The sequence below is a fragment of the Adelges cooleyi genome, unplaced genomic scaffold (assembly GCF_023614345.1).
Source record: "Adelges cooleyi isolate 19-005CV unplaced genomic scaffold, UGA_ACOO_1.1 ACOO_flye_CR_arks_rails_tigmint_CR_PRNA_247, whole genome shotgun sequence".
In the NCBI taxonomy this organism is placed as follows: domain Eukaryota; kingdom Metazoa; phylum Arthropoda; class Insecta; order Hemiptera; family Adelgidae; genus Adelges; species Adelges cooleyi.
Genome location: NW_026095912.1, coordinates 5,933,603 through 5,945,885, shown reverse-complemented (window position 1 = coordinate 5,945,885; position 12,283 = coordinate 5,933,603). Strand labels below are relative to the sequence as shown.

Here is a 12,283-nt window from a genome sequence, read left to right as displayed (position 1 = left end):
ATAACTCGAATATATTTTATTAAATTATATTTTTAATAACTACACAATTTCAATAATTTGTGGTAAACCTTTAAGTTGAATGGCTGTGTTATTAAAATTAAAGACAAGCACTATAGCCGTTCACTTGAGTGTCCAAGACGCGACGCAACGTAAGAAGATATTATAATGTATACACACAATCACAGTAACCAATAACTTCCAGTACACAAACTGTTCACTCCTGAACCAAAGTAAGGTAAATAAGTAATCGTTATTAACATCTTATGGCTTATTTTTACCGGCAGTGGGCTTATAAGACTTAGAAGTTTCTCTCGTTACACAATTACCTGCTCAAAAAGGGATTACAGTATTATTATTATACTAAATAAGTAATCCAAGGATAATGCAGGATCAAAAGGTTGAGAAAATTAACGCGTTAGCTACCAAGGGGCCCCCAGTGCGATTAATTAGGAGCCACTTGAACTGGAACATTACCCATGACAGCTAATGTTTTATTAGTTAATGATATAAGGAAAGGCATTTAATATTATCAAAAAATGTGTTGAATGCGGCGATTAAAAAAAAGCAACTTCAGAAAAATAACCTTACCGAATGAAAAGTAAAAATATGTTATAGTTTTGGGTATAAGGAATAATTATGGTGGATACAGTTGTATGGAAAGATATAAATAGTGAAGTAGACACACTTGTGTCGGATTGTCGATGAGGAATAAGATTAGAACAACGTTCGAAAAAGCTTAAGTTAATAATAGCGGCCTTTGATTTGATTTTAAATAGATAACTATACTGACTGAAAAAGATCCTTTTTATAGTACTTTTGATCTATTACACTCAGTCGGGATTTCACTATTCGGCTAAAGGGAAAATTTTAAACAAAATGCGATGAATTACATAGTAAAATTGAAATATCTTTTGTAATACTGTGTTTCGTTTGGTTGGCAACCTTAGGCCTGAAGATGAAAATAAGTTGTGTTATTTAATTAACATTTCATCTCTATACACGGTTGGGTGATTTAAGTAATATAAACTAAAACCATTACCCACAATAATTGATTACTGCGAGGTATGGTTAACTATTCAGTATGGTCTAAAAAGAAACTCTTAGCATTGGCTTTTGTGACAATATGTCTAATCGAATGCGTTCTTAGTATAGATCACTCGAATTAAGAACTTTTAAGTATTTACTCAGTTGCGGCCAAGAGTCAAACCTTCTTGATAATTAATGTCATTCGACCAAAATTCGTTACCGACTACGATTCTAGTACTTGACCTAATGTATTTTTGATCCAAAAGTTTAAGAAACCATACGGAAAAGGTCTATCACAGTACGATAAAGTGGTCAAAAACTCCACTATCCAATAGATTTTTTCAACAAGGAACTCAAATCTGCCTTCAAAATTGTCTTAGCACGTTAAGTTTCTTAGAAAAAAAAATGTTAACGTCCTAAAAACCCCTAAAAACACTAAAAAAAAATACATTTATTAAATATTTTTTAACCTAGTAGGTAAATTTCCATAGAGGGGCAAAACAAATTACTCCACGAGCGTTGACAAACGCTAGTGATCGATTTTTTGCTCGAGAACTTAACGTGCTAGTGCAATTTTGAAGGCAGATTTTAGTTTCTAGTTGAAAACTCTATTGGATAGTGTTAGTTTCGTATTTTGGACTGATTTCACCAGAATTTTTCAATTATTGTTATTGTAAAGTGGTGTGTATTAGTACAATATTAGAAACCAAAAATAAAGATATTACCGTTGTATGTGTTCGTGTCATTGACACCAGCGGTTTCGTACTTGTAGCCCTTCAGTTCTTCTTTGGGGACATCTTTAAACAACGAAATACACATAATTTTCATAACAACATTTTTTGATTAATAGTTCTAATTTTAAAACAAATAAACTTATATTCAAAAGACAGTATATATTATAATATGTATTTTTTTGATAATTTACTTTCTTTGAATATATATTCTGTTACAACTAATGTACATACCTAAGCCAAAACACTTGGGGCTCATTGCTATGTCGTCTATGGCCACATCGCCTTTTTGTGACATAAACTTGCGGGCTTCGAACTGTAAGTAATAGCTAAAAACATAAACAGATGATTATTTATGTTTGATAATAATAGTATGTCCTATTAGCTCTCAGTGTTTGTATTATATTTGATAGGAATGGTTTGATGAAAATATTTATTTTTTAATCGTGCAACGTCTAAATAAATAGCACAATAATAATTATGGTTGAGAGAAACATTTCCTTGGTACACTACAAATAGATAAAACCAACCACAATGTTTGTGTGGGCCAGTTAACCGTTTTGGGATTGTAATCTTTTTGAACTTCACACGAGCACGAAAACAATAATATTCATTTTGTAACATTAATTTATTGTTAACAAACGTACGGTCAAATTACATTGTTACTTTGGTTTTCATGTGTTTGTACAAAATAAATGTTGCGAACACTCCTTGTTGAATATTTTATGAAATTAATATTTTACCTCGTGGTGATGTTTTTCAAGTAAACAACAGTCCGAAGCCAAGTGTTTCCGTAGTTTCCAAAACTCCACCATAACCGTTGCATCCGGTCTACCTCACCGTGAGTCTCTACCAGGTACAGTCCCAACGATCCACTATGCGACCCGAATTTGTGATAGAAAAACGATATCTGTGTAAAAATATAAAAACATATTTTAGCAATTATTCTAAGCACAGTAAAAATAATTCTATCAGCATTATTCAAATGTACTCCGTATTCGCGTATGCACCATCATCCTCTACTTGATTGTAAATTCTTTGTATTATAGTAAAAAAAATGAATTGTCGATAAAAGATTTTTTTTTTCAAGTGCACTTAGATTATATTTGTTAATAATCACATTTTGGAAGAGTTCTGAGTTTAAAATAAAATTTTATGGTGTTTACTAACGTTGGTGTGAATATTATTTACAGTTTTAGTTTGACGTTGACGCTTGAAATTTTATTTAGACTCAAATATTTGTTGGTAGAACTTTAACGAGAAATCGCACTTTATAGTGTCGAATCGACTAAATCAAGTCAGGCACGAACTCACGGACCGTTATTTCCAGTCATTTTCTTCTTTATATATGCATTTTCTTCTCGCGTTCTTGAACACTCTCCAAAAAGCACAATAAAAGTTTAACATCCGGTCGGATGCGTTAAGAAAATATACCTGACCCGCACCTCACAGAATCGGTTATTTTTTTTTTAATTTGCTCGCATCGAAGAAACTTTTAGAACACTTTATTTTTTTATTGCCCTAGCATTGACGGCGCAAAACTTTGGGACTATTTTACTGAGAAATAAAAAATATATATAAGTTAGCTCGGCATACCTACCCATTATATTATACTCTTGACATTCAGCAACAGTTTTACCATTTCATTTTTCTTTAAGAAGTAAATTTAAACTCGAATGGCCTTTGTTCGAACATAAATTCATCCGAAATAGTCTTTATTTTAACGGGTTCTATCCCGTTTAATGGGCTAAAGTAAACTGTCATTAACCGAGGTCGTCCCGAATATTATTTTAACGATAACAGGTAAGCTATTTTCTATTCAGAGTGTACAAACTTAAATAATCAATATTTAATACTAAAATCTTGGCCCAAAAACTGTCATAATCTCAGTCGCTCCATACATTTTCACGCAAATTCTAGACATTTCAGGACATTCAGACCTAAAATTAATACCTGTTTAAGATAACGGTCTAACAACATAATAATGATTATAAAAAAAATAACGCTTTTGATCGAACGTGAAATAAGCTTTGAAGAAATATTACCTTGGAAATGTTATTTATAATATGTTAGATTTAAGTCCTGATTTGAGCATTATATTTAATGAAATACAAGTAATATGTTGCTGTGACTTTTGTGGTAAACTATTTTTTGTTAAAGTATAAACAAAAAAATATAGTTTTGTTTCTATATGAATCAACTTTTTCCTTTAAAATATCTGAAATGTAAAGGCTAATAATTTTAATTTTTATAAGTTCATCATATTTATTACCATCACGAAATTATGAAATTATTTTTCAATAGTAAAAGTGCTAGAAGTACTAGTGTAAAAGGAATTGTATTCAAAGTCCGGTTATTGATACGTTAAACAAACGCAGATTGAAAACACATCAAAATTGCTCCCGTTTTGCTGCTGGTCCGAGTACTACATTGTTGTTTTTGTTCTACAATATATTTCCTTATGAATTTTGTATTTTGCTAATAACAGTGTTAAGTCGATTGGCGTTAATATAATGAGACGTTTACTCACATAGCAGGAGTTGTAGTATTTGGACTCTGGGTTGGAGCAGTAAGGCGGAGGTGGATGAAAATGAGCACTTTCCATTCGAGCCGCCGATCCTAGATGGGCCGGCCCTGACATGTCCACATAAGCGTACGTACCTGCGGGCAATAACAATGCAAACGGGTTAAGACAATATCGAATGGTCGACAGCTGATGGTGAAAAAATAAAAGAAAACGCAATGTGCCGTTTTACCCGAACGGTTTTGATAGGTGTTATCCCATTTAGGCCCTGTGAATTTTTGTCGGTCGCCTTTGTTCAGTTTCCACGAAAGCATCATCTCTTCGGACGAGTTTTGCCAGCCGCAAAATCCAGACTCGAAGGTGCAACGGGATTCGAGTGGCACTCGAACTAAAACAGTGTATATGTACATCATAGCAGAGTGTTTAGACGTAGTCAGTATGTATATATATATATATAGTATTAATAATTCATTTATAGCGAGACATAATCTCGCGTGTGTTGTCTTAATCGAGCACACGCAAGCCTCTAGGATCATCGTATCAAAACGTTAGCCAATCTTAACTAATTTATATTTTATGGTACACGAGCCGTAGTAGGCGTACTTGGAAACATTAATTTATGCTACGGCCGTGATGGGTACTTACGGCATTTCTCGGTTTCGTCGCCTTCGTCCGGGCAATCAGGGCTGATGTCGCAAACCCTATGATGTGGAATGCAAGTGGCGTTGTCGGAGCACAGGAAATGCGTATCCGTCGGACAACTTCCGTTCTGTGGTATTCCGTTGATATCGTCTGCGAAATAAGATTTCCCGTTCGCTCAATTTAAAAAAAAAAATATTTAACTGAAAAATCACACCTCAATTCCAGAAATACACACAGAAAAACACCGCTTCCCATTGAAGAAACCCAAAGATACATAGTACATCCTTTGACATGTCTGTCGAAGTGGTTTTCTTATGTACAGAGTTTAATCTCAGATTGATTAGAAATTTATGTTTTAAAAGGATGCAATTAATTCCCAATAGGCAAAATCCGATAAGTATGGGATTTGAACGCGGTCGGTGTGTCTAAGCGCGATATCTATTTGAGTTGAATTCGGAAAATTCAATGTGCTTTTGAATGTGAGCATAAGAACCTATCAATTTAACTGTTATACCGTTTTTTTTTATGCAAAGCTTGTTAACTGCTGTAAAATAAATATTATTATACAGGTTTACTTATTTCATTCGGGGGTGTTTAATTTCTTAGATTGGTATACTCTATGATATTTTTGAGTATTGTTACAATTTGGATTTCGGTTAAAAAATTTTCTCAAATAAACAATAGACACAATGTTAGGACAGATATGGGCATTTTCTGCTTTGACTTTTGCAAATGGTATGAATGGATTGGGAACCCGAATACTGAAGTTAGATGCTTTATTCGCAGGTCGACTATGAGACGTTTAACTATTATTTACCCACTACCTAGACTCACAGTAATTACCTGGTAAACAATTCTCAAGTTTAATGTCGTCGATGCCAATGTGAGATCCCGGTGTCATTATTATTTCGATAACCACTTGTCTGGTGTGCTTGGCTAACAACACTTTTTTCTTTTCCCATTTTCTGTAAAAGGTAAAAAAAGAATTTTAATATGAGTATTAATAACATATAGATGGTTGAAATTTTACTTAATTTTTAAATAGTATAAATTATTTTGAAACTGTTTTAACATCATTAAATATTTGATTTTAACAAATGTATAATAATAATAACAATAATTGCTGTTATTGTTTCTTTTAGCTTCGATGAGGAGCTAAGAAGGTATTTTTTTTTTACAATAACGTGGTTTTATTTTTCTATTTTTTGTGTTTGGACCCACGATATCTCCTAAGCCACTTAACCTTTTTTTCATGTAATAAATCAGATCAGTCCATAGATTAGTTTAGAAAATGTACCCCTTCACTTTAAAAATCGCTAAAAACCCTTAAAATTTTACACCTTTTTCACCTTAAAAATACATTAAGCAAAAACTTTTTTTGCTTAATTAACAAATTTTTGCCAGACGTTTAGGTTTTTTTATCTCACTAAAAATGTGTTTACAGCCAGCAAAATTCTACCCATATAATGATTGCATTTTGATTCTTGTTGCTTGAAAGTAGTCAAATATTGACATATTGTTGAATAGAGTTTAAAAACAAATTTTAACACAACCAAGATTTGTCCCTAAACATTCATATTGTTATTATTATTATTATAAACAATTTCAATTTTGAATTTCCTTATCGAAATCATTTTATTCTATTGTATTTAGAATTTTTAAAAATTGTATACATCGACCCTTGCCATAAGTCAACCACTTTTTGTTGTTCTCCTCAATATCATATTATAGTCTATTACAATGAGAATAGCTTAGATATTTTCGCTGCTGGATCAAAGAGTGTTACTCCAATAGCCTCGAATGTTTCCCATAGTTACTGATATTTATTTATTTCCTTTGTACACAAACCGACTGTGCCGATATTTGATAACTCAATTTGCATTTTTGTCAATTTTTCGATAGAGTGTAATTTTTGAATTTTTCATAATAAATAATGTATTTACGACCTTATAGTTTTACTCGGAGCTGTTTAGCTCTAAGTAAACGTCTGTCCTGTGCCAAAATCGTCGATAGATCTATTTACGGGTAAAGTATTCTTGTATAAATAACAAAATATCCCAGAAATATAACCATTCGATTATAATATTTTAGAAATTTCCTCAAAGACGAAACTGCAATCGATGGTCTAAAAAAAGTGTACAATTCAAAGCTCCTCCCACTGGAAAAACATTATTTGTACAATGAGTTCTATGAGCCTTTTTTGACCGATCAAGATTTCGATGCCAAGCCAATGGTGTTATTTGTTGGTCAATATTCAACCGGGAAAACGTCGATGATAAGGTCGGTATTATCTTAAATTGTAATTGATTTATGAAATTATTGTATCTTTAAATGCGATTTTTTTGTAGATATCTTATCGAAAAAGATTATCCAGGTATTCGAATCGGTCCAGAACCCACTACGGATAGGTTCATGGTGATCATGGGTGGTGACAAAGAACAATCGATACCTGGCAATGTACTTGTGGCCGACCCAGCCAAGCAGTTTCAAGATCTATCTCGTTTTGGTAACCATTTTCTGAAAAAACTTCATTGTGGCGTTGTTAGCACTCCACTGCTGAAATCAATAAGCTTTGTGGATACACCTGGCATATTGTCGGGAGAAAAGCAACGAGCACAACGCGAATATAATTTCTACGACTCGTTGAACTGGTTTGCCGATCGGTCGGATATGATTATACTGACTTTCGACGCCAACAAATTGGATATATCCGACGAATTGAAAGCCGCTATAGACGTGTTAAAAGTCCACGATAGCAAGTTAAGAATCGCCCTAAACAAAGCCGATACAATCGAGTAAGTATAAATCATTAGGACTGCAGCTGTACGTGTAAACTATACATTATAATTCAGTCTACAACACTTCCTACGCCCAATACTAAATAGATACAATACAAATTAATCGTACTTAAGTCCCTTATAAACATATAAAAATAATAATAATATTATTGTTTTTTTAATTAATATCGTTTTTAACAGCGAACGATCCTTGCTAAGAGTCCACGGTGCCCTAATGTGGGCTCTAGGAAAAGCAATTCATTGTCCGGAAGTTCCCAGAGTTTATGTCGGTTCGTTTTGGGACAAACCTTACAAAAACGACGTTAATAGAAAGTATGATTAAAATAATAAACTCGTTTTGGTCTTTTGTAACATTAATTACAATTATTTTTTCTTCTCTGTATATTAGAATGTTCTGCGAAGAAGAATATGATCTGTTCCAAGATATAAAAACGCTGCCACATAATTCGGTTATTTCAAAGTTAAACTACATAGGAAAAAGAGCAAAAACTGCAATTGTATGTAAAATGTACATTTCATTCGAACGTCTAATACAATAGTCAACAACCGTTTATGTTGTACTTAATGTCCATCTAGATACATGCGTACATAATTGCTGAACTAAATTCGCGTATGACGTTCGTGAGCAGGTTTTGGTTCAAAGACAGCCAACAAAACAGACTGATCGACGACCTAAAAGAAATATGCGTTGATATATTCAATAAACACAAACATCTGAGTTGGGGTGATTTTCCGGATATAGAAAATTTGAAGGTTTTTTATATATTTCTAAATATAAGTCAAAGAAAAATTGTGAAATACTACTAAACTGCTATTTAACTAATTACTTTATACATAAATATATATAGTCACTTTTGAGGCAAAAAGACTTCAGCACCTTTAACGGTTTAAATGACAAATTAATTAAACGTGCGCAAAACTTATTAGACGGAATGAACGTTGAAATGACAACGAATGATGTAGAAGTGTTAAGTAAATAATGCATATTATAACAATATTGTCTAACCTAGTATAATATACAATATTGTTGTCCTAAATATTTGCTATTTTTTAGGTAACGTTATTCCCAACGATAATGACACCACTACACCGTTTAACGTGAAAAATGCAGGTATTAACGAAGGACAGTTTGATGGTAGTTGGATTGTTGAACAATATAGAAAACCATTTGATGAAATGTTTGAAAGACTAGAAAAAGTGAATGGAAAAGTGGTTAGGACAGGTAAATTAAATATCGTAACATTTTGCACGATCTAACTTTGAATTTGGTAAAAAAACTACAATTTTAATACATACCTTTTAAACAAAATTGTTGTCAATTATTGTTTAAATGTAATTTGCACAAGTAGTTTTTAGTAGACGATAAAGATAAGAGTTCTTGATTTTTACCGAGCAATACCGATAATATTATAATATGGGCTAGTACCAGTTACTATTTGTTCGAATGGAATATAATAAAACAAAATAAATACAATTATTTGGGTACCAGTATCGTATCAAGTTCCCGTAATTATTGTATTCGGGTATCAAGAGCTCTAATAAAGAATATGGATCTAAGATTGAGCCATCCGCCATCACTATAATTAGACCGTTGAAAAATGTAAAACACTAAATAGCAATGACTTTGCAATTATTGTAGCGGCTAAAGATGAAATGCTCAAGACCAAATTGCCTAATTCAGTGTTGTCTAAATTGTGGAAGTTAGCTGATGTAGACGAGGATGGACTTTTAGATGTAGACGAATTCGCATTGGCAATGTATTTAATTAAAATAAAACTGGAAGGTTCAGAAATACCAACAGAACTCCCCAAACACTTGATACCGCCTTCAAAGCGTTATCTTAAATATTTTTCTATGGTAACTAACAAATGATCAATGATAAAATATATTTTGTAATTCAATGTTTATTATTCGAAAATATGAAAAAAACATAATTTTTTATATTCCTAACAAATGTATGTACAAAATAATAAATGTATTATGTAATTTTATATATCTGTATTTTGTGTATTTCTCCCTTCTTGTTATTTTAGCATCAATGCGGAGCTGATAAGGAACAAGTTATACTGTTTTTAAAAAGATGTGTTTAGGTTTTTTTTCTGGACCTAGAACCACGATATTTTCTAATCCACTGCACCGATTTCTTCAGGTAGAAAGTCTATAGATCATTAATCGTACTTATTAAATGTACTTGATTGAGCTAAAAATTTTAAAAATTCCTCCTTTCCTTTCAAAATTGAGAAAACTTAAAATTACGGCGCTCTGTAACTTAAAAATAGCCGAATTAGTTAGGCTAGGGGGACCTCCCCCTCCCAAATATGCTTCGTCTCCACTGTATTGGCTTTATACTATATTTTTCAAACATATGGTTGGAGTGTTGAGGTAATTTTACTTACACATATAATTTTATATATATTGTAATTTTTAAGATATTTAGGTTACCATCCCTGAAAGAAGTGTAATAAGAAGACGTGCAAACCCAATTTTAATAAGGTAAATTTCGATGGAAATATGTAAAGAAATTAAAATATAACTTTGATGTATTTTCAGAAAGCTCAATATTTTAACTATTGAATTAATGTATTATTGTTATAAATTATCCATTCATTTTTGTGATTGTATAATAAAACTGATAATACATTTGCTTGTCTGGAACCAAATCCGATCGTTATGTTATACTTACGTCGGAGTGCTGTTCTCGAGATTGTCTTGGATCATTGATGTGTAGTTGAGCGCCCGACTCATCACAGATACCTTATTGGGAAAAGTGACGTTTGTATGCATTTGAAACGACAACGAACATCCGGTGTTTTCGAACACGCCGAGGGTGTAGTACGGACTCTTGATTTGTATGGTTCCCATTTCCGGTCTGCCATACACGAAGAGAAAATTGCCTGCAAAAATAGATGATCGAGGTTTACAGACTTGAAATTGATATTTAGATTCGAATACCGAGAACATATTCTATTACATTTTTTTTCTACTAAGTTAGTAGATAGAAACTGAATAGAAAGCGTTTTTCGGGTCCTCGTGCGATTGACAGTGAACAACAACTAGGTTTCGTACCCATATCATAATAATGATAATGTTATAAGGGAAATACTTCTAATATTTGGCACAAGTGACGTCTCCCATTGTGATTGCTACAAAATTCAAAAATGAAATACACCATGGTCCAGATTCCCCGTTTGATTCCCATTATTACCCTGCTGTGTATACTAATATGTAGACATTAGATACACATTAAGTATGTGCCGAGAAAATACTCTCGACAATCGTACACAATGGGATTTGTCGTCAAAAACACAAGAAAGAAATTCTAATTTACCCTTATTAGTTTTTTTTTTGAAAAAAAACAACATAAATTGCCCTTTAAAGTACAATACGTACAACGCTATTCAACACTTTGTTTTTTATTATGTTTTAGCGCGTTTGTTTGTACGGTTATCAAAGTGAAGTGGCACTGCGTGTAAACCATTGAATTGTCCTTAGTAGACACTGTAATACAACAAAATTGATTCGACCGGTATTTTAATATCCACGAGTAAAAAATACATTGATTTTACTAATTAGAATTACAAATAGAGGGTTTTCCTTTCTTGTTTAGATGTTTTTGTTAATGATAGGTTCATGGCACATAAAACCAATTGACAATGCGGTCGCCAAGATAGTTGTGCACGGTTTAATGCAACTAACAATAATTAAAAACCATTGTTAGTCAAGTGAATGACAGAGGCAGAAGAAAATGTTAGCGTGTCAAGAAACGATAGATTCCAGTCGAAGAAGTTTTTAATAGAAGTGATTTATCATGATCAATATTATAATATTATCATAACCACCGTAAAACCCAGTGACGGTCCCCAAATCAGTATTCGGTAGGGTTTGTGGGTATTAGGTTTTTTATGTAAAAAATACATCAGTTTTGCATAAAAAAAACACGGTTTCCCACTTAAAACCTACGCAATGGTCGCACACTATAAATTGTATTTGATATATTAGTAGTATGTTTTGGCTAAAACATACTGCTTATATTTTGACAAAAAAATCATACCTTTCAATCATTCGGTGATTTTATGTTTAGGTAGGTCTTGGACGTCGTTAACGTATAAAATGCATGCAAACCCTTATTTATCCATCTTGTGTTAGTTTAACAACACAACGATTTTTCTTTTAAACTTACATACTAAAAATTTATCTTGATTTCTTGAATGCGTTATTAGAAGTTTCTTTTTTCCATATTTGGCGCCGACGACTCAATAGAAATACAGGAACGATAAAAGTGTGAAAAAAATCTAAAAATCCGGTTTACATTGACATATTTCATGATTTTTATTTTAATTACCTAAAATGTTCTTAAATCAGATACTGTAATATTATTATAGTATAGGTCCACAGTATTATATCTGGCCGAGATCTATCATATAGGATCTTTTGTACAGATGCTTGATCAAAATGCATGGCGTAACGGGACAGTCAAACTAACCGACGACGACCTGCGGGTAAATAACGATAATTGTAAAAGGAAATACAAATCCGATCCGTACCGAATCCTAACCGCAATT

The 12,283-nt window shown here is 32.5% G+C and overlaps 2 protein-coding genes across 2 annotated transcripts in view; one reads left to right on the top strand and one right to left on the bottom strand.

The window, feature by feature from the left end:
* Positions 1–12,283, bottom strand: part of LOC126837106 (tyrosine-protein kinase receptor-like) — a 167,467-nt gene that overhangs the window by 17,193 nt on the left and 137,991 nt on the right. The window contains exons 3-10 of the mRNA XM_050570904.1: positions 10,405–10,615; positions 5,767–5,888; positions 4,927–5,073; positions 4,514–4,669; positions 4,288–4,418; positions 2,501–2,667; positions 1,992–2,086; positions 1,752–1,823 (exon numbers count right to left, since the gene is read on the bottom strand). Of these exons, the coding sequence (XP_050426861.1) occupies positions 1,752–1,823; positions 1,992–2,086; positions 2,501–2,667; positions 4,288–4,418; positions 4,514–4,669; positions 4,927–5,073; positions 5,767–5,888; positions 10,405–10,615 (1,101 nt within the window). The remainder of the gene's footprint in view (positions 1–1,751; positions 1,824–1,991; positions 2,087–2,500; positions 2,668–4,287; positions 4,419–4,513; positions 4,670–4,926; positions 5,074–5,766; positions 5,889–10,404; positions 10,616–12,283) is intronic.
* On the top strand, positions 6,857–9,593 carry LOC126836409 (EH domain-containing protein 3-like). Its single transcript, XM_050569766.1, has 9 exons — positions 6,857–6,948; positions 7,015–7,203; positions 7,272–7,718; positions 7,902–8,033; positions 8,110–8,218; positions 8,298–8,474; positions 8,570–8,693; positions 8,776–8,943; positions 9,361–9,593. The coding sequence occupies exons 1-9, from the start codon at positions 6,857–6,859 to the stop codon at positions 9,591–9,593; spliced, it is 1,671 nt and encodes a 556-aa protein (XP_050425723.1).